We start from the raw sequence: 19771 nt of genomic DNA, 5'->3' as shown, positions 1-19771 counted from the left end.
GAAAGACATCTAAGATTCCAGGTATAACACTGCAATGGAAGACATGCATTAACTCTTACTCTGAGGGAGAAGTTGATCTTGTAGGACACTTGACTAAATGATCATGAAGGAAGATAAGGCACTTTCTTTTTCTTTAGACTTATTCCAATACTTAAAAAATAAAAACCAAAGACAAAAAGGCTCATTTGGTCTTTTGTTTCTTGACAATCACCAGAAAAAATCATTTAATGAAATAAAGGGTTTCTTTGTTCTTTTTTTTTTTTGTTTTTTATAACACTTGAAAGTATAAAATGCTACATTTCCAAAATATATATATTTTCTGCACCAGTACCCTTGTATAGTAATAGTATCTACTTTTTGTTCATTTGTTTCAATGCACCACACTTTACAAGTTCATTACATATATACACAGCAAATAGGCAAGCATGGCTTTTACATCCTTAATGGTATTTTCTATACGGGGAGGTTTAAAAAAATATTTGAACAGTTTGCCCAGTAATGTGACACATAATGTATGTTACCTTGTTCTCATATAATTATTTGGATGGCATAAAATAAAGATTTGGAAATTTTAACTTAGATACTCAACTTTTTAAAAATAGTGTTGCAGTTTTGTTCTTTGCATTACTTTTCAAAAGTCCTTGTTAAGTTTTTCTCTCATGGCACACTTTGTTCTAATACTTCAAATTTTGGCAGGCAATATAAAAAGGCTGCAATTTCTGCTCTCTGAGGGCACTGTAGTGACTAAACATATAGCATGTCAGTGACATCTCTGACCCAAGTTTCAAGCATGATGCATTGTCACACAGTACATTCAGAGAGAGCTTTGACTTTGCTATGAGAAGAAAAAGATTCCTATAATTCTCTCACAGCAACTGCATCTGTCATTGAGTAGTTAGGGCCATCTGTCTCCCCTTCTTAAGAGAGGGCTTGTTCGCTTATGGTGGGGTATTGAAAGATGATCAGTGCTGTATGCTGTGGGATGAATCGGGCCTTATTGCTTTGCTACTATTCAATGCAGGTTCTAGAGTCGTTTTCACCCAAACAGGGTGGGAGAAAGCTGAGTTGGAGGACAATTTCTTTGTCTTTTGTTTGGTTAGATGGTAAGACGAACAGACAAGTGCCTCAGCTTGCTGCACTGACGACAGGCAAGAAAAGGTGATTACCAGTCAACTGATCAGTAGGCAGGCATGGTCAGGTCATCACTGGGTGAAGTGTTCAGAGGTCAGAAGGTCATAGGTTAGTTACTGGTCACAATCCTTAGGTAAAGATGGACACACATATGGTGCCTTCGAACTTTGGTAGCCACCGGCAGCTAACACACCACTGGGTTCAATAGGGTACTCAAGGATTGATGTAGCTGGTGCCAATGTGTCGGGGTATTCATAGGATGTGTAGATTAATCCAGCTTCAGGCCCTGGAGGGACTATTGCAGCAGTTGGGTGAGGAGTTCTGTTTGGCATCAGAGTGGTCGGTCTGTATTTGTCTGATCAAAGGCATTATGGTAGGGCGAGCTGGCGTAGAGGTGCGCAGAGCAGCTGGTGGGAGGACAGGTGCAGGTCTAGTGATGATCCTTGTAACAGCCTGGGCAGTTTCTGCAAGAGAAAAGGCAAGTGATTTAATGTTGGCATCTCTGTAGGTGTCATTCAGAACTGCAAGCTCCATCAATTGCATCTTCTTCAGGCTGTCTTTTCCTTCAGCGGCAGGTACCAGTACCTTCTTCACTTCTTCAACTGCTCTCTTCAGCTGTATTTCTGCTCTATTCTGAGCATCTTGCACAGTGATTAGTACACATAAATCTTCATTTAGATGCTCCCAATTGGCTTTGCCTCTGTTTTGCTCCTCCTCCTTTTTATCCCTCATTGAGCCTTTGCCTCGGACCATTCTTTCACATTCTGTTTCTGCTTCAAGTTGTTTAGCGGTAAGTCCTCTAGGTCCAAGGATGCTTCCAACAAAATTAAAATCTGGGTATTCTTTTACAGGCACATAAAGTTTCTCTTGTAACTGAACAATAGGTCCCATGACAACAGGCGACTCTGCGATCCTTTTCTCTGTGCTGACATTTAATGTGTCATTGTATACTTCTTTCAGTACTCTGCTAATTTCTTCTTTCAACAGCCGCTTGAGGTGGTTGAAGATCCCGGAGAAGTTGGGCAGGCTGCTCATGAGCTTCTTGTCGTTCATCAGCTGCATCAAGTAATCTGGGGTGGGCTTTGGCTTCTTCATTTCCAGTTCCCCATATTCCAGGCTCCGCGGCTCACTGCGCCCGCCTCCGGCCGCTTCTCTCGGGACGCTTCATCCCGCTCTGCGCCGGCTACCGCTCGGGCTCCGGTGCCGAGTCCCGGGGCGGCTGGCTCCGAGCGCCCTCTCGCCCCCCGGCAGGCACTTTCGCGGCCAGCCGCGCCTAGGCCGGCAGCAGCTGCTCCTCCCAGGCCGCCCGGCGGCGTGGCTCCCTGGCGAGGTTGGCGGCGAAGGCGGAGGCGGATATCGTGCTGGGCCTAGCGTGGCATGGAGCTGCTGTGCCTGGAGGAGCCTTGGAGGGGATGGGTGGGGAGCCACTCGTTAGGCTGGTCTCGCGGCCTGTGCTGAGGCTCGCCATGTTATAGCATTTGTATTTTGTGAAATTGTTGATAACTTTTTCTGGTAGTGTGAAAAATATCTTCTATTTAACAGTGGTGAGGCTTCTAGTTAGACACAAGCTCCATTTCTCCATGTTCACTGATAATTGGTAAGCTGTGTCTCCAGATAAAGGTTCCTAACCATCAGGTTAAGGAGATTAACTAAATGAATGCTGTGGAAATGACCTGTGATCTTTGAGGGGGTTGGGGAGTTGGTGTCCATAGATCCCTTTGGACAACAAAAAATATGTAACCTGTTACTGTCACTGGAGGTTTAATTTCGTGGCATAAGGTATCTTGTTGGGGCATTGTCTCCTCCATAGGCATTTAAATTACACACACACACACACACACACACACACACACACACACACACACACACACACTTAAGAAGCACCTAGGATTGTGTGGTTTTTAAAAAGACCTTTATGTTAGTTGTCCCTCGTCATATTTCCCTCTTTAACCCTGACATCTAATGTCCCCTTTCTTTGTAGTCCTCCTATTATACTTTCCTATTTCTCCATAACACTGTATTTTATTTCCCTTTCCTTGGGAGATCCTCTCCTTTCCTGAGTCCCTTACTAGTTGCCTAACTTCCATGGTTATTTAGGTTGAAAGACACATATTTCAAACTTAAAAGCTAATATCACCTTATATGAGAAACACACCACATTTGTGTTACTTCATTCAGGATAATTGTTTCCATTTCCATCTATTTATTTGCAGATTTTATTATTTAATTTTTCTTAACAGTTAAATAGTATTCAATTGTGTAAATGTTCCACATTTTTTGTTATCAATCTATGAGATGATAGGCAGAAAGGCAGCTTCCATTTTCAAGCTATTATGAATAGAGCATCAGTGAACATGTGTGAACAAGTATCTCTGTAGTAATATTTAGAGTCCTTTGGGTGTATGTTCAAGGGTGGTATAGCTGTAACACCCACCAAAACACAAGGCTCCTTAGGGAGAGCAGGTATTGTGATGATATATTGTTTATGATTTAATAAATTTTTCCTGAAGACAAGAAAAGCAAATGAGCCAGCCAGGATGTCTTACCTACACCAAGGCTGAAATGGAGATCCTGTCTTCCCTGTGACTGGAAACTGAAACTCACATGAGACCTGTGGCCACCTTTTCTCTGTTCTGACCCTGTGCCAATTTACATAGGACTTGTGAGAAACCCAAATTGAATTTTTTTAACTCTTAGAAGTCTGATAAAACTTATTTTCCTTCACAACTTCAGCATCTTCTTAAACACAGAAAATGGCCCCTTGAAAACACACTTGTTGTGTAGCTATTGTGCTGAGAAATCATAATTATTCTTCTTGCCTTCCTGCATAAATATGAAAAAGCACAAGTAATCATTGAGAAGGTATAAGGTAGAATCAAAATCCTTAATGTAATAAAAGAATCTCCAACCAAAAGGACAGGGTTGCGATTAGCTTGATATAACCAAGTGTTTAAGTGAAATAAACCAGACCATGTTTAGGAGCTGCAATTTCTAATTCTGAATATAGTCCTCTCCTTTTTTCACCCTGGAAGCACAGGAAGAAAGAATTATGGCTATGAATGAAACATAATGCATGTTCTCCTATATCTGAGAAGTTAACCCAGACACCTTAGCATCTCTCCTGGACAGATGCTCTTCAGGTTTTGTCATCTGATTCTTTGCTCTGCACTTTCACACCACATTGTAATTGGGAGCACAGAACTACTTGGAGTGGAGTTTGTAGCTTTTGGTAATGACACTTAAGATTGGATTCTTTAGGACATGTGGGCTATCCATATCAACTTCTACATTGAAACATATTTATACGCAAACCACCCCCCCACACACACATGGAGGTACTAACATGCACACTCCCCATACAACCAAAAATAAAGTATGATAACATTAAAAAGGAGTTTCATGAGTTCAGCAAGTGGAAGGAACTAAAATTTCCACAACAGATGAAGGTACAAACAGTATGTGACATACATGTCAATAGAATAAACTACAGCTCTTTCAGTCACATTGATGGATCTCTGTTTCTGTGCAACAGAAAGTAGGCACAAATGAACTATAGCTGATACTTTTTTTCTATCTCTTTAAAAGTACTATTTATTTTTATGTGCATAGGTATTTTGCCTACAAACTTGTATATCTACCACATGTATGTAGTGCTCATAGAGGCCAGGAGAGGGTATCAGATCCCTTGGAGTTAATAATTTTGAGAACTGTTTAGTTTGTTGAAATCAAACCTTGGTCCTCTTGAAAAGGTGCTGATACTCTGAACAGTAGAGTCATCTCTCCATCCCTCTTTTACATTTCTCAGTAAACACTTTTTTTTGATAGATTGGAAAGCAATATAGAAAAGTTATCAATCACTGCAACAATTTCTTTCAGAATAATGAAGTTTTATATCTTTCTACCTTACCTTGTACATAATGCACATTGTGTGGCCAGATTACATTAAAAATTGTCACATATTCTAGTGTCATATGTTCTGATTTAGTGAAAACCCATATATTCTAGGTTTAATAGATTAAAAGAACTTGTCTCATCAATACTTTTATTTACTCTCCCACTCCCAATCTCATAGTAATTTGATTTTTTTAATTTAGTTTTTTAAATGAATGTTGAATGAGGCTACAAACTATAAAATATTGATCTGGATATTAACATCTTATTTATAGTTACATAAAAATCAGGGACTGGAGAGATGGCTCAGCAGTTAAGGGCATTTTCTGTGAAGTCATGGGACCAGAGGTGTATACCCAAATTCATATAACAAGCTAGGTTTCCCATGACTGCTGGTAACAAGCCTCAAGTGACCAGACACTCTTCTGGCATATCCAGTACATAACCATATATATTTCAAGATTACCTAACATATGAGGGTAGTAGTATCTAAGTCCCCTTGCTTGTTGCAAAATAATACCCAGTAGGGGCTAATGGTTTATCAACCACTAAGCACTATTCTGTGTTGTTCCCTTTATGCATTTCAGGATTGTACTTGTGACAATGACAATCGAAAACTACAGAAGAAAACTTCAAAACAGGCTAACCTTTTCTATTTTAATTTTTGATTAAATTTAATTGTTGACTATCAAAAGTTTTTAAATATTTAATTGTGGCTTCTTTGTTCTTTGGATATGTTTATATGGTGGTTGTTAGCACATTATTTTCAATGATGCATGGTAAAGTAGGAGCTTCATAATGTCCAAAGGACAATAAAAGTCTGAAACATTATAATTATTCAATAAATCTCCTCTCATCAAATATATGCGATAATAAAGAAATTTACAGAACACCCATACATAAACACTGAGTGACACCAGAACCCAGATGCAGATGGAGAGGACAAGACCAGGCCGCAGAAACACATGCAGACAGCTTACCTGAACAAGGAGGAGCTATCAGCCACTAGACTGATAGCTGGGAAGCCAGCATGGAACTGACTCAGGCCCTCCTGAATATGGGTCTCAGCCAGAAGGACTGAGCAGTCTAAGGGACCTCAGACAGTTGAGCCAGGATGTATCCCTGGTGAACAAAAGGACTTTGCGAACACATCCCCCATAGAGGGATAACTGCCTTATTCTAGAGACAGGAGAGGAACCCTAGTCCCTACTTCACATGACCTGTCAGATCTACATGACCCCAACTGGATGGCATTCCCCTACATATGGAATTGGGGTGGGGGGATGGGAGGGGAGGGTGGTTAGAGTGCATGTGAGAGGGCAGAGAGGGTAAAGGGCAGGGAAGGAGAAAGGGAGGGAGGGAAGAAGGAAGGGAGGGAGGAAGAGGAAACTGGGATCGACATGTAAAATAATAAACTAAATTAAAAAAAAAAATGCTTTGACTCCAAAATTTAAGTTCAAGGACAAGTTACTGGGGAAAAGGATTTCTATTTTTGTTTCCACAGAAAATGAAAAGCTGTGGATTCCTTCCAGACTAATGTGGTTTGATCAAGCCAGACTGCCTGAAACAGAGTAAGAGGTGATCCTACATTCAAAACAGCTGGATAAAGCAGCCTTACAGACTACAGCCAGGATTTCTGAATCTTCTTCGAATCCCCCATGACAGCGCCCCTTACCAGCAGGAAGTAGTTTGGAAAGAACGACGCCCAAATTCCCAAATATTGTCTATAAATGTTTGTTTTCATTTAAATGGACTTTGTTATATAAAATAAATTTTAAAAAATTAAAAAAATTAAAAAAAAAGAAATTTACAGAAAACAATACTTTATCAGTATATAGCACTTTGCTTAAAATTCATCCTTCATATGAAAATGAGTGGCTTCCCTTCTTACAAGTGAGATAGTACTTTAACGTTACTGCCTCCTCTTTTCTGTTGGCTGTTCATTAGACAGTCAATAGTAGTATTTATACATTAGGCATAAGGCAGTATTGTTTAGCCATTATCAAGATACTAGCACTAGTTAATTATTAGCCATGGAGTAGAAATTGTTAAACACTAGCCAGTAAATAGGAATGGTTAACAACAAGAACAGAAGTGCTCTTGTTAACCATTAGACAAAAAAGTTGATATATGATGTTTACCGACTTATGCTTTAGGACACCAGAAGATCCAGGACGTGCTTAGGCAGAAGAGTGTCAAGCAATGAGTTCCAAACAGCAGTTTGTCAGACTAAATGATGGCCACTTCATTCCTGCTCTGGGTTTTGGCACCTATAAACCAGTTGAGGTAAGAATACATGATTCTCAGTATTTCCAGGGTAGAGCTATTCCATGTACAAGAAGGCAGATATATAGACTTGCCCTATATCAGGGTTTGATTGAGTCCCCACATGTTTATTGTAGAGGTTACAGCAGCTGTAATTGGGACCAAGCTGGTTTCTCACTTAGCCTGAACCAAGATTGTGTCAAAATAGGGTCTTTATTCATGCTATAATTGCCTGGGGAAAGAACCCTGCTCATGGTGAGGCAGCAGAGAGCATACTTAATGGAGAACAAAAGGAAGGCCCAACTCTTCAAGCATTTTCTTTGAAGGTGTTAGTGTTGTAAATGATGGAGTTACAGGTTACAAGTCTCAGTGACTTTGGAACATTTACTATAACTGAGACAGGGACTTCAGGGATAGGGAGAAATTTTGTTTGTGTTTCCTGGTTGTTCTTAGCAGGATATGGCTATGTCTTTTTTTCTTAGTTTTGCTTTTCTGTCCCAGGCCTGCCTATTAGCTTTCTTGGTAGTAGTGTGAGAGGTAACTTTTCTGTTTCTGTTACAATCCATAACACCGTTTTTTCTTTCAAGAAGGCAAGATGCAGAGATATCAGCATGGTAATTCAGGGTGTTTCCCTGTAGATTAATGCACGAAAAAAATATCTGAGGACTACTTCAGTTTTGTTTTGCTGTAGCCTTCAGCATCACACAGAGAGTTGTGCACCAGGGCTAAGAAAGGTCTCCCATGTACAAATTCTCAACTCTGGAAAACTTACTGGGATTTATAATGTATCCTTATGAGAGGGGAAAGGACAACCTAGAAAGATAAGTGTGAATTATTGGTCTTCATTAATGCATGCTGGGTTTAGACTGTTCTGGTCTCCAGAACTGAAAACATCAAGGTGAACTGTTCTTAACCTGGAGGGAATTTTGTTATTTTGTAAACCTCCTGAGACTTTTTAACTCTGTGACAAAGGGACAGTTCCTTTAACTTCAAATTTGTACATTTCCTTCCTGTTAGTTTTATGTGTAGAGAAATGTGAAGATGAACACAGGATTTGCTACTTTTTCAAAGTGGCACAAAAAACAGGTGCAGGTCAAGGCCACTGCTGAACCTTCAGGGTTGGTGACTCTTAGAGTGGTTTTATTCTTAGATAAGTCAGAGCTGGTATTCTAGAAGGTGGTACCATCCAGAATTTCTGTCACTGCTTTTATATGAGGGTTGGGGGTTTGAACTAAGATTCTGAGTTGTTAGCAAGCACTTTATTGACTGAGATATTACCCCAACCCACACTTTGAATCCTTTAATAAAAGAACTTTCATACCATTATCCGAATCTCATAATCGAGGCAGTAATTTTATATTTAATTCCAGTCTCATCTTTTTAAACAAATAATCTTTGGTTGAAAGGGCTGAGAACCCAAATTAATTATCTCCAACTTGATGTATGCAATTTATTTTTAATGAGGATATATTTGTAGGGTAGATTTTCTTTTCTTGCTAATATTTAAACTTCTCAGACAGAAAGAGTGGATATACAGAAAGACTAACATAGGACTCTCTTCTCTGTCCAAGTTCCTATTATTAACCTGGCCTTGCTTGGTATCTGAGATCTTTGCTTTCTCATCTTTTTTTTTTGTGACAGTATCTTAGCTAGTGTCATGGAGGAGTCATTATGTAATTGTGCTTTGTCCCAAGCAGACTTCCTTGTGTCATTTTTGTTAGTCTACTCATCACTTCCTTTCCTGGTGGGTATGGGATTAAGGTTCTCTTCGGTGCATGCAGGTACTTCCAGTAAGTACTCCGATGGCTCTCCACTTCTAGTGCATGGTGGCAGGACTAGGGTGACTCTAGATGGGCTGATCTGCTTAGACAGGTTGAACCCAGGGTGAGCTTGGCATTCATCAGTGCCAGTAAATAAGCATGATTATATGGACATAAAGAGGTTCTTGGACCTGAAAGCTTTTCTATTAATGAGAAAAGACCCCGAGAAAGCAGATTTTGGCTTATTGCCTCAAACATGGACAAAATATAGGCAAACATTGAGTCTGTGGAGATACTGTTTTTTCTTGTGACATCTGAAGTATTTCTGGAGAATCCACTGTGTTTTATAGAACAGAAAGTGGGAATTAAAGGATCGGGGAACAAGGCTGTTGCCTAACAAGTAGACTGAAAATGACTTTGAGAACAAAGTTCTTTCTAATTTAGTAAACTCCCATCTAGGCTCACTCTAAGCAAGTTCTCAGCACATGCATCTCTAAATACCTCTTTTGGTTGTTTCTCTAGGTTCCCAAGAGTAAGTCACTGGAGGCTGCAAACATAGCTATAAGTGTTGGGTACCGCCATATTGATACTGCTTTTGCATATCAAGTAGAAGAAGAGATAGGACAAGCCATTCAAAGCAAGATTAAAGCTGGTGTTGTAAAGAGAGAAGAAATGTTCATCACTACAAAGGTGGAGTTTTTTAAAGTATACAAGTGCAAATATTGAAATATAGCGAACTGAAAATTATAATATTGAACCAAAAATTGGTTAAAGGTGTCAGTTGCATAAGTGGTTATAAGAAAGTAATGTTAGATTATAATCTCTGTGAAAAATTATTTATTATATTATTAGTAGTAGTATTTTATTTCTTGAATAATTTCCTTTCATTGTTCAATAAATGAACAACCAATAACAAAAATATATAACTGAGTTTACATTGTTAAGTGAGAGTAAATTAAATCCTGGGTTAAAGGAAATTATTTTAACTTTCTTTCCAGCATAAAAAATATTTCAGTATTCTTTTGAATAAGTATGCCATGTTTGGGCAATCTCTTAACTGATCACAACTTCCATTCTTCAACATTTGTAGCTTTGGTGCACTTGCTTTCGTCCAGAGCTGGTCCGGCCTAGTTTGGAAAAATCACTTAAAAAACTTCAACTGGACTATATTGATCTTTATATTATGCATTACCCAGTGCCCATGAAGGTAGGTGATTTGTATTGTCAAGTGTACATATTTTTTTCATGGGGACATGGTCATCATTTTTATGGATGGTTGAGACAAGTTTCCATTATAAATTCATATAAAGATGATTTTTGTTATTAAACTTCTGAGTGGATTCCACAAAGTGTTTACTTGATTATGAAATGAGATGTTCAAAAACAGCCCTACAGACTACAGCTAGGATATCTGAATCTTCTTCGAATCCCCCAAGACAGCTCCCCTTACCAGCAGGAAGTAGTTTGGAAAGAACGACGCCCAAATTCCCAAATATTGTGTATAAATGTTTGTTTTCATTTAATTGGACTTTGTTATATAAAATTAAATAAAAAAATAAATAAAAAAAAAGAATTCAAAACTGAAAAAAAAAAAAAAGAAAAAAGAAATGAGGTGTCCAAGAAATGGTCAAAAATCACCGATTAGAAGTAACTTCCAGAAAAATTTTTATTTATACTTCTCTTACATTTATTTGTGTTACTAGATGTTTGCTTGGATCTTGTTCCTATTTTCTTTTTTGTTGGAAAATGTGGCCCCAAGACAGTTTCAGCTCAAGGTCATTTACACTTTATAGCTTCTCTGCATCTTTTCCTATCACTCTCAATATTGCACATAGTCCTGATTGGCCATGCTTGGCTCACATGCCTGTCCTAGTGCCCACATGTATTGACATGTATTATTTATCCTTGGACAGGATTGGTATAAATTCTTGCTGGAGGTCAAGGACATGCAAATTACTGTGCTTCCCAGTGAATAAGAAATATTTTCTTTCTTAATTTTTCAAAAGAAAGAGTAGACATATATATATATATACATACATATATATATATATATGTATATATATATATGTGTGTGTGTGTGTGTGTGTGTGTGTGTATGTGTGTGTGTGGTGTGTATATATATGTGTGTATTTATGTAACAACAATTAAAGAAAGAGATGCCAGGGCATACATGAAATGGGTTCAAGGAAAGAAAGGGGATGGAAGAAATGATGTAATTATACTATAATTTTAAAAATAAAATCATTATAAGAAAGAAAATATTTAATTATTCATATAGTTAATGTAAGAAAATAGTAAAACTAGCTCCTACAGATAAGTTTTATATCTCCTCATAAGTATCACTTGGTAAACACAGTATGTAGGATGATGCTTCACTGTCTTTATGGCTGCTTGCTGTTTACATTTTAAAAGATTTGTTCAATGTGTATGTTTTCTTTGTGTGTGTGTCTTTCTGTGCTCTAGTGTGTATGGAGGCCAGAAGAGGAGAGTAGGCCCCAAGGGAATTAGTTACAAATAGTTGTGACCCACCATGTAGGTGCTGGCATTTGAACCCAGAACTTCTGAAAAAGAAGCCAGTGCTTAATCACTGAGCTATGGCTCCAGCTTCTCCAGGATGTTATTAAAAGCATTACTACCAGTGAGACACTTGTTTTTGTGTGGTTTCTTTAACAAATACTTCTCTTTCAGTCAGGGGATAATGATTTTCCAGTAGATGAACAAGGGAAATTACTGCTAGACACAGTGGATTTCTGTGCCACCTGGGAGGTGAGTACTTTTCAAAAGGACAATAAAGCAGGCAGAGGGAGGGAGGATCATCTCATTTTCCCTTGAGTGTAGAAATTCATTTACATCCATACGTATTTGCTAGAGTGGAAGGGGAAGAATGTATTACTAAAATGTAAAAGAGGGAAAAAGTGGAAGTAATCAGGATAATAGGATTATGTTTTATTTTGCCAGCTTATGTAGCAGCATCCTCAAGTTTCTAGTGATGCCATGGGACATTCCCCTTTGGCTGACATCTGTTTCTTCATTATCACCATTATCTTGATATCTTCATATTTGTGTCCAATGATCACAATACATCCCTCACCTCCTTTTGTAGGGTTTGTGATCAAACTTAGGGCCTATTACACACTGTCAAGTGTTCTGACTCTGGTCTGTATGTCTGTCTCTAGACAATTTTCCTTGTAAGTGCTCCATCTTCTCTTTATGTTGATATAGTCAATTACAAGTATGACTCTTCATAACCTATTTCTCATCACCAGGCATTGGAGAAGTGTAAGGATGAAGGATTGGTCAAATCTATTGGGGTGTCCAACTTTAACCACAGGCAGTTAGAGAGAATCCTGAATAAGCCAGGACTTAAGTACAAGCCTGTCTGCAATCAGGTGAGAATTCAATCTCCCTCCTCATAGCTCATGCTTTTCCTCACTCTGCACTACTGACACTTGTTCATTAGTCCTCTGCTCAAATGAGTTTCATTTTGTGGGAAAGAAGATTCTGAGAACAGCATCACTGTTTCAAAAGACATGGGAGAAGCTAAATTTAAGCATGGACTATTAAAGTATTGGTGAGATTGGAGACACACTAGAGCACCCCACTGTTGGTGAATGTATAAATTTAAAGTGATTCAGCAGGCAGAAGTTGAGGGCAGTGGAAAGTTACCTTCTCCCTGAACTGAGACTAATGGGAAGGCATGAGATATTTCGTTGAAAGATTGAGTTTAAATAAAAATCAATCAGTGGTCAGGACTTATGTGGAGGTTGGATGCTTCTCACCATCTTATTATGGTCCTGCTTCATGACTGTTATTATCTTAGTAATTGGCATCTGTACACACTGAAATGCCTTGAGGACCACTAGCTACTATTTCAGCCCCTAAAATTACCCAGCCAAATGTTCTTAGCAGAATCCTCCAAAAGTAGTTCTTTTATTCTTCAAGAAATTTGCAATAGCTTGATCTTTTAAATTCAAATGAGATATTGCATATAATTTTCTTAGTATATTGATAATAAGCAATTTTATTTGTTATAATATGAACATTTGATATAATCTGATATTTTTCTACCATATTCTTTCATAGGTTGAATGTCATCTTTATATAAACCAGAGTAAGCTGCTGGATTACTGCAAATCAAAAGACATTGTTCTGGTTGCTTATGGTACTCTGGGAACCCAAAGATATAAAGAATGGTAATAAGATAAAGAGTATACCCGAAGCAAGACTGAAGACTGTCAACTAGCAATACCGTCAGTTCTTGGGGAGAGAAGGATCTTTCTTTAGCCTGTGGTTCAGTAGCCCTGAACTTACTTCATTTTTTCCCCTGTTGCTCTGATATAATACTCAAACTAGAGCAATCTCAGGGAGAAAGAGCTGCTTATGGTTCACAGTTCCAGAATACAGACCATAATGGCAGGCAAGTCAGTGACTTGAAACAGGTTATCCCTTCACATTCAGGCAAGAAGCAATGAATGACAAATGAACACTTATCCTATGACCATTGTCTCCATTTTTACAGTAAAGGATCCTCTGCTCAGAGGAATGGTTCATTACCTGACTCATTGTCCAGGTGATTCTTGACCATGTCCAGTTGACTACTGTCCATAACCATCATGCCCAGTGTAGCATGTAGCACCATAGTAAAAACAAACTCTTGTGCTCAGGTGCTCATTTCTACTCTTCTACTAGGGTGGACCAGAACTCTCCAGTTCTTCTGAATGACCCAGTTCTTTGTGATGTGGCCAAAAAGAATAAGCGAAGCCCAGCCCTGATTGCACTTCGATACCTGCTTCAGCGTGGGGTTGTGCCTCTGGCCCAGAGTTTCAAAGAAAATGAGATGAAAGAGAATTTGCAGGTGATGAACTCTGCAAATAGTTTCTTTCATATGCTTCAAATCTCTGAACATTGTTGAAATGAAGCCTTTATTTCTAGCATTTTCTATGCTTGCAAACTTTAAGGTGAATTGAGAATTGTTTTGTTCATACCAGGTGGACTTCTATGAGCTTGGGATAGTTGTTTCTGTGGTTTCCCATGTGATGCCCTTGAGCCAACCTCCCCTGGTTCATACAATCCTGCCGTCTCTTAAACAGGACTCTCTGAGCTCGTCCCAGTGTTTAGCTGTGGGTCTCTGCATCTATTTCTACCAGTTACTTGATGAAGACTCTCTGCTGACAATTGGGTAGTCACCAAACTACAAGTATAGCAGAATATCTTTAGGCATCATTTCCTTACCTTTTTTTCCTCTTGAATCATGTTTGGTTCTATCCTTGCTCTCTGGGCACCCCAACCCCTATATCCTGGTGCTCCAGGTAGTGTCAGAGGAGGGCTTACTCTTATGGTATGGGTCTTAGGCTGGACCAGTCATTGGTAGGACACTTCCACAATGTCCATACCACTTTTACAGCCTATCCCAAGTACTTCCCATAAGCAGGGCAGACTGTAGCTCAAAGATGTGGCTGGGCTGGCATCCCCATCCCTCCACTAGATATCTGCCACAGTCACAGGAGATGGCCAGTTCAGGCTAAGAATCTGCCATTGCCTTAGCTGGAGTCATCCTCGATTCCTGGGAGCTTCCCTTGTGCCAGGTATTTGCCTGATCCTGAAATGCTTCACTTCCCATCATGTCTTTCAATTCTCTCTCACTTCATCCACACCAACCAGATCTAGGATGTTCCCATTTCCACTTAACCCAGTCTTCTATTTCTTCTTTCCCAGGATCTTCTTTGGACCCTCTTTGTTGCCTAGCCTCTCTGTCTGTGGATTATAGTAGCATGGCTATCCGTTATTTTATAGCTAATATTCACTTACAGTGAGTACATTGCCTTGCCTAGCCTTAATACAAGGGGAGTAGTTTAGTCCTATGTCAACTTGGTGTGCCATGCTTTGTAGTCCCCAGTGAGATGCATGCCCCTTTCTGAACAGAAACAGAATATGAGTGAATTGGGAAGATACACAGAGGGAAGAGGAGAGGATGACAGGAGAGGGCAACTTCAGTCAGGATGTAATAAAATGACTAAATTTAATTCAAAAATTGATATTAAACCGGAGCAGCAATTGAAGCAAAGGTGCTTCTGATACTTAAGCCTTGCAGACAACTATAACTGCCTCACTCTTGTAGGCAAGTATTGCAGGTGTTCTTAAAAATACTGCTGGAGAAGGACCATAAGCAGAGTTTTTTGTGATTATGGAATTATGCAGAAGTGTACGGGTAAGCAGGAGCAGTTGATGATGTATGTAATTTATATATATATCTATATGTGAAAAATATATATGGAAAAATCACATATCAAATACAAGTTATATTTATCATATGCAAATATATGCAATGTGATATGACATGGTCATATATACATATATATACATACATATATACATGTATATTATCATTTGAAAATGATACACACACACATAACACATACACACATACCTACACTCAAAAATAAACACTGATGGTTCAAGGGTGGAAATATGACAATGCAATAATTTGTAAATCTAGGTAGTCAATAAAGAGATGTTCTATTTTCTCAAATAAAAAGTAGTGTGAGTTATCAGTTTGCTGCATTTACATATTTTCAACAGTGATTGCTATGCAAATTCATAAGTTTGCTGAATTGCCTTCTCTCAAATTAGCTTATTTTCCTTCTCTTTTTATTACTTCATCAAAAACTGGCTCTTACTCCAGTCTTCATACTTTTTTTTTCCTGTATGGTGTTTTATTAACTTTGAATGTTTTAAATGCTAATGTATAAAAAATTAGCTGTTGAAAGACATTGGATTATGAAAACTGTTACATTCAATTAACATGTATATTTTAAGAATTTTTAAAACAATCCTTTTTAAAAATTTTATATATCAGTCCCAGTTCCCTGTCCCTCTTCTCCTCCTTCTCCCCCCACCTTCCTTCCATCCCCCCATTTACTCCTCAGAGAGGATGAGGCTTCCCATGGGGAGTCAAAAACAGCTGACCTGAGCTAGTAGGAGCTCACTGACTCTAGACTGACAGCAGAGGAACCTGAATGAGACCAAAATACACCCTCTAGATGTGGGTGACAGTGTGTGACTTGGACAGTATGTGGGCCCACAGAATTTATACCTAGTGCTTGAATTGGCTTTTTTTTTTTTTTTTTAGCCCATTCTCTTTAGAGGGATACCTTGCTCAGTCTTTATACTTTTATTCTGGGATTGAGCATCATGTCTTTTCATTAATCACATTTTTGAGTCTCCTTCACCATTTTTACCAAGGCTGTTTTATTTTCCCCTAAACTGTTCTCTAAAATACAGTTCTTATAAGTTGTAAAATATTAATTCAGACTGATATATGTAATTATAAATGTCTGATGAAGAGTGATTACCCGTATGAGTTCTTTTTCTCTGTTAATTTTTTTGTTTACTCTTACTAGATTTATCAGTTGTTAAACTGTTGATACATTTCATTGTCCTTCTTTCCTCAATCTTTCTTTGTTTCCATACTTTTAAGGCACCAAAGGACACATACCTCTGTATATGCTTTAAGATGTGAAAAATTCATAAAAATAATGTTGATGTTAAAATGTCTCAAATGTAAATAAGAAGATCCTTTAAAAGCAAGCTCTTTTGTCCTACAAACACGATATAATTAGAATTTGGACAAATCTTGACTTACACAATATTGAAAAAAGCAATTTTTTACATTTTAGTTATTTATTGATGGATTACAAACTCTAACTCCCCATGCAACTCATTGTTTGTGGGATATATTTTGATCTTTTTTTTCTAGATGTTTTGGGAATTATATCTGTGTTGTCTTTGGGTGATGTTAACTTTTTTGTTTTTTGTTCTTTTTTTCTTCTCAAGCTGCCTTTGAGATTTCCTGTTGTGTGCGGCATTGTGCAATTTTAATATATCTCAACAACACTTTTCTCCCCTTTTATTTGATATTTATCAACCATCAATGTTTTATTAAACAACGTTCATCATTTTTAGGAGCATACATACTACACACATTTCTTTTGAGACATAAAATCTATTTCATTCAAATGATAAAACCTTGTGTTTTTCTGAAAGGTTTTTGAATTCCAGTTGTCTCCTGAGGATATGAAGACCCTAGATGGACTGAACAAAAATTTTCGGTATCTTCCAGCTCAGTTGTAAGTAATGATAAACACCTCACCTCAATTTGTATGAGGTTCAAGTCTTTCCCTCCCTCTTCCACCCATGATAGTTCAGAAACCAAATGTCCTATTTGTCTGTAGTAAGTTTCCCATGGAGATATTTAATTTAACATTTGTTTCTGAGTTTTGGAAAATGTGGATGTGTCACTGCAAAACATATAGAAGTTTTTGAAAATCATGCTCAAAACTAAGAAAAGAACCTTCAGGAATAAGCACTATTGCTTAGGAGAATTAATAGCCACACAATGATCTTTAGTTTCCCTTCATGCTTTATGGCTACAAAAGTTGGTAATGGAAACAGGTTATTAATTACAAGCAAAGACCACATATATGCACATATATGTGCATATTCATTCCATCTTTTATCCATCATCATTCATATATTCTACTTGTTAGAATTTATCTCTCAATAGAAATAAATATGATAATGGTTGAAGGAGAATTAGAAAATTTACAATGCCTATAAAATTGGTAAATGTATTAGCATTATTAAGATTTTTCTTAGTATAGAGCAGAATGAAGGTAAAGAAGAGATGCAATTCAGAGAGTGAATCATTTTTTTTTGTAAATAATGAATAATTCTTGCCAAACTTTAATAATTAATGGTTTGTAGTGATATATTATTTATGATTTATTAAAGTTTCCTGGAAGTTCAGAAAGTAAAGTCAAGCCTCTTGAGTTGAGCAGGTGGTGGTACACACTCTTAATCCCAGGAATTAGGAGATAAGGGCAGAAGGATCTCTCTTGGTTGAAAGACACCCAGGGATATATTAGAGTGAATCAGTCCAAAAGATAATCAGCACCCATACCTTTAATCCCAGGACAAATGAAAGGTATTTAAGACAGGAACAGGGTCTCAGAGCTGGAATTCATTCTCAGCCACAGTGAGAATAGGAAGATATTGAAGTCTCACAATTGTCCAGCCACACTGAGAACAGAGGAGTCTGAGGTTTGTTGAAGCCAAGCTCACCTTTCACTCTGAGGTAGAGGTGAGAGTTAGTGGCTGGGTGCCTTGCTTTTCTGATCTTCAGCTTGAATATAACCAAATATCAGTTTCTGGGTGTTTTATTAATTGTGTTACAATGGTTTTTATCACTGCATAATTTTGATTGTTTTTTATATAGAGATGTCTAATAATTATATAGTTAGCCTCTTGGACTAGGAACCCCATCTTATTAATGTCACTCTCTCCCTAACTGAAGCTAATACACTATACTGTTCATAATGGGCAGTAAGTAAATAATTAGCAGATCACTAATACTTATGTGCAAGTGAAAGTGGTAGGGATAAATAATATATAAGGCATATTAAGATATTTTTGTGTAGTTCAGTGTGTAGAGTTACCCTGAACTAATGGGACATGCTTTATTTCTTTCATTGGAGAATGAAATTGCAAAGGATTTTGGCCTCTTATTCTTTGATTGATGAAGCTAAGGGAGATTAATATTTATGAATGCTGGTATTTGTGTGTTCTGTCCTAGGCAAAGGGACATAATTGGAAAATAATTTATAAATGATTATTTCTTATAAATATTTGTAAATGTCTGTAAAATTGTCATCTTCAGCAACTAATCAGGGAACAAAATGATTAACTTTCACCTAGATGGTGACCTCCTAGATGTCATATCTTTACACTGCCAAATGGATCATACAGTTCATGTTTGTTTTATTTCCTATTTTAGTTTTGCTGACCACCCTGAATATCCATTTTCTGAGGAATATTAACATGAGGACCTAGTCATGACTGTGCCTGATGTCACTGTGTGATGTTGATCATGTGACTCAAATGCTGTTGGTGGATGTCTCATTTCCAGTCAACCTAGGCTGCTTAGCAACTCACATTCAGCTCCAGCTCCAGATAATGGTTTTGAAGAAAAGGGATTTAACTTTCATGATGCTTTGAAATAAATATTATTTTTATCCCCTCGAAATATATTTTAATTTTTAATGAGTTATTATGACACAAAACTGGTTTTGTGTGGGTGGTGTTTGGAGATGGTGATTTTCATTTTATGAACATTTCAGACCTGGGGTACATGGTGTTTCTAGACCAGAGAACAACTCCCAGTAGTTGTTTATGAGTCAGCAGTTTTCTAGCTATGAGTCAAGAAAGAATGCTGCCCACAGTCTCTAAGTTAAGATACACATGGGAAAGTTGACAAATAGTCCCCAGGCTCTCTCTAGCTGCTTAGCTTTAGAGTCTTGGAACTGGAGAGTGAGGCATTCTTGAGATAGACTAGGCTGAAGAGGTAACATGAGAATCATCTTAGTAGGATGATTAAAAGTCAGGATGGGGCACTTCAGGAAGAGGGATTTGATCATAGCTCTAACTAGAAATGATGGCAACATTGTATTTTTTCTTTCTTTCTTTTTGTCTTTTTTGAATTTATTTTTTAAATTTATATTAATCTATTTTTATTTCACATATCGATCACAGTTCCCTCTCCCTCCCTCCTTTCCTTCCCTTCTTCCCATCCTTTCTCTCTCCCTCTATCATTCCCTCTCTCCCACCTTCACAGGCACCCCGACCACCCTCCCATCTCTTTCCCCCCACACTCCAATATAGGGTGATGT

The 19771-nt window shown here is 37.9% G+C and overlaps 1 protein-coding gene and 1 pseudogene across 1 annotated transcript; one reads left to right on the top strand and one right to left on the bottom strand.

The window, feature by feature from the left end:
- Positions 1-1240: 1240 nt before the first annotated feature.
- On the bottom strand, positions 1241-5056 carry LOC127229736 (protein quaking-like; annotated as a pseudogene).
- A 2118-nt stretch (positions 5057-7174) lies between these two features.
- LOC127229805 (aldo-keto reductase family 1 member C13) lies at positions 7175-19108 on the top strand. Its single transcript, XM_051194800.1, has 9 exons — positions 7175-7308; positions 9570-9737; positions 10138-10254; positions 11736-11813; positions 12314-12436; positions 13131-13240; positions 13737-13902; positions 17091-17173; positions 18880-19108. Exons 1-9 carry the CDS (start codon positions 7225-7227, stop codon positions 18920-18922), a joined length of 972 nt encoding a protein of 323 aa, XP_051050757.1. The 5' UTR covers positions 7175-7224; the 3' UTR covers positions 18923-19108.
- The last annotated feature ends 663 nt before the right edge of the window (positions 19109-19771 follow it).

This window comes from Phodopus roborovskii, unplaced genomic scaffold (genome assembly GCF_943737965.1).
Source record: "Phodopus roborovskii unplaced genomic scaffold, PHOROB, whole genome shotgun sequence".
NCBI classification, from domain to species: Eukaryota; Metazoa; Chordata; class Mammalia; order Rodentia; family Cricetidae; genus Phodopus; species Phodopus roborovskii.
This window is presented reverse-complemented; position numbering and strand designations above follow the sequence as displayed.

Bases quoted from the DNA above. Each gene is read 5' to 3' on its own strand.
- LOC127229805 (XM_051194800.1), top strand. From the start codon at position 7,225: ATGAGTTCCAAACAGCAGTTTGTCAGACTAAATGATGGCCACTTCATT. The intron at 10,255-11,735 runs GTAGGTGATTTG...CTTCTCTTTCAG, and splicing joins ATTACCCAGTGCCCATGAAG to TCAGGGGATAATGATTTTCC. The intron at 11,814-12,313 runs GTGAGTACTTTT...TCTCATCACCAG, and splicing joins ATTTCTGTGCCACCTGGGAG to GCATTGGAGAAGTGTAAGGA.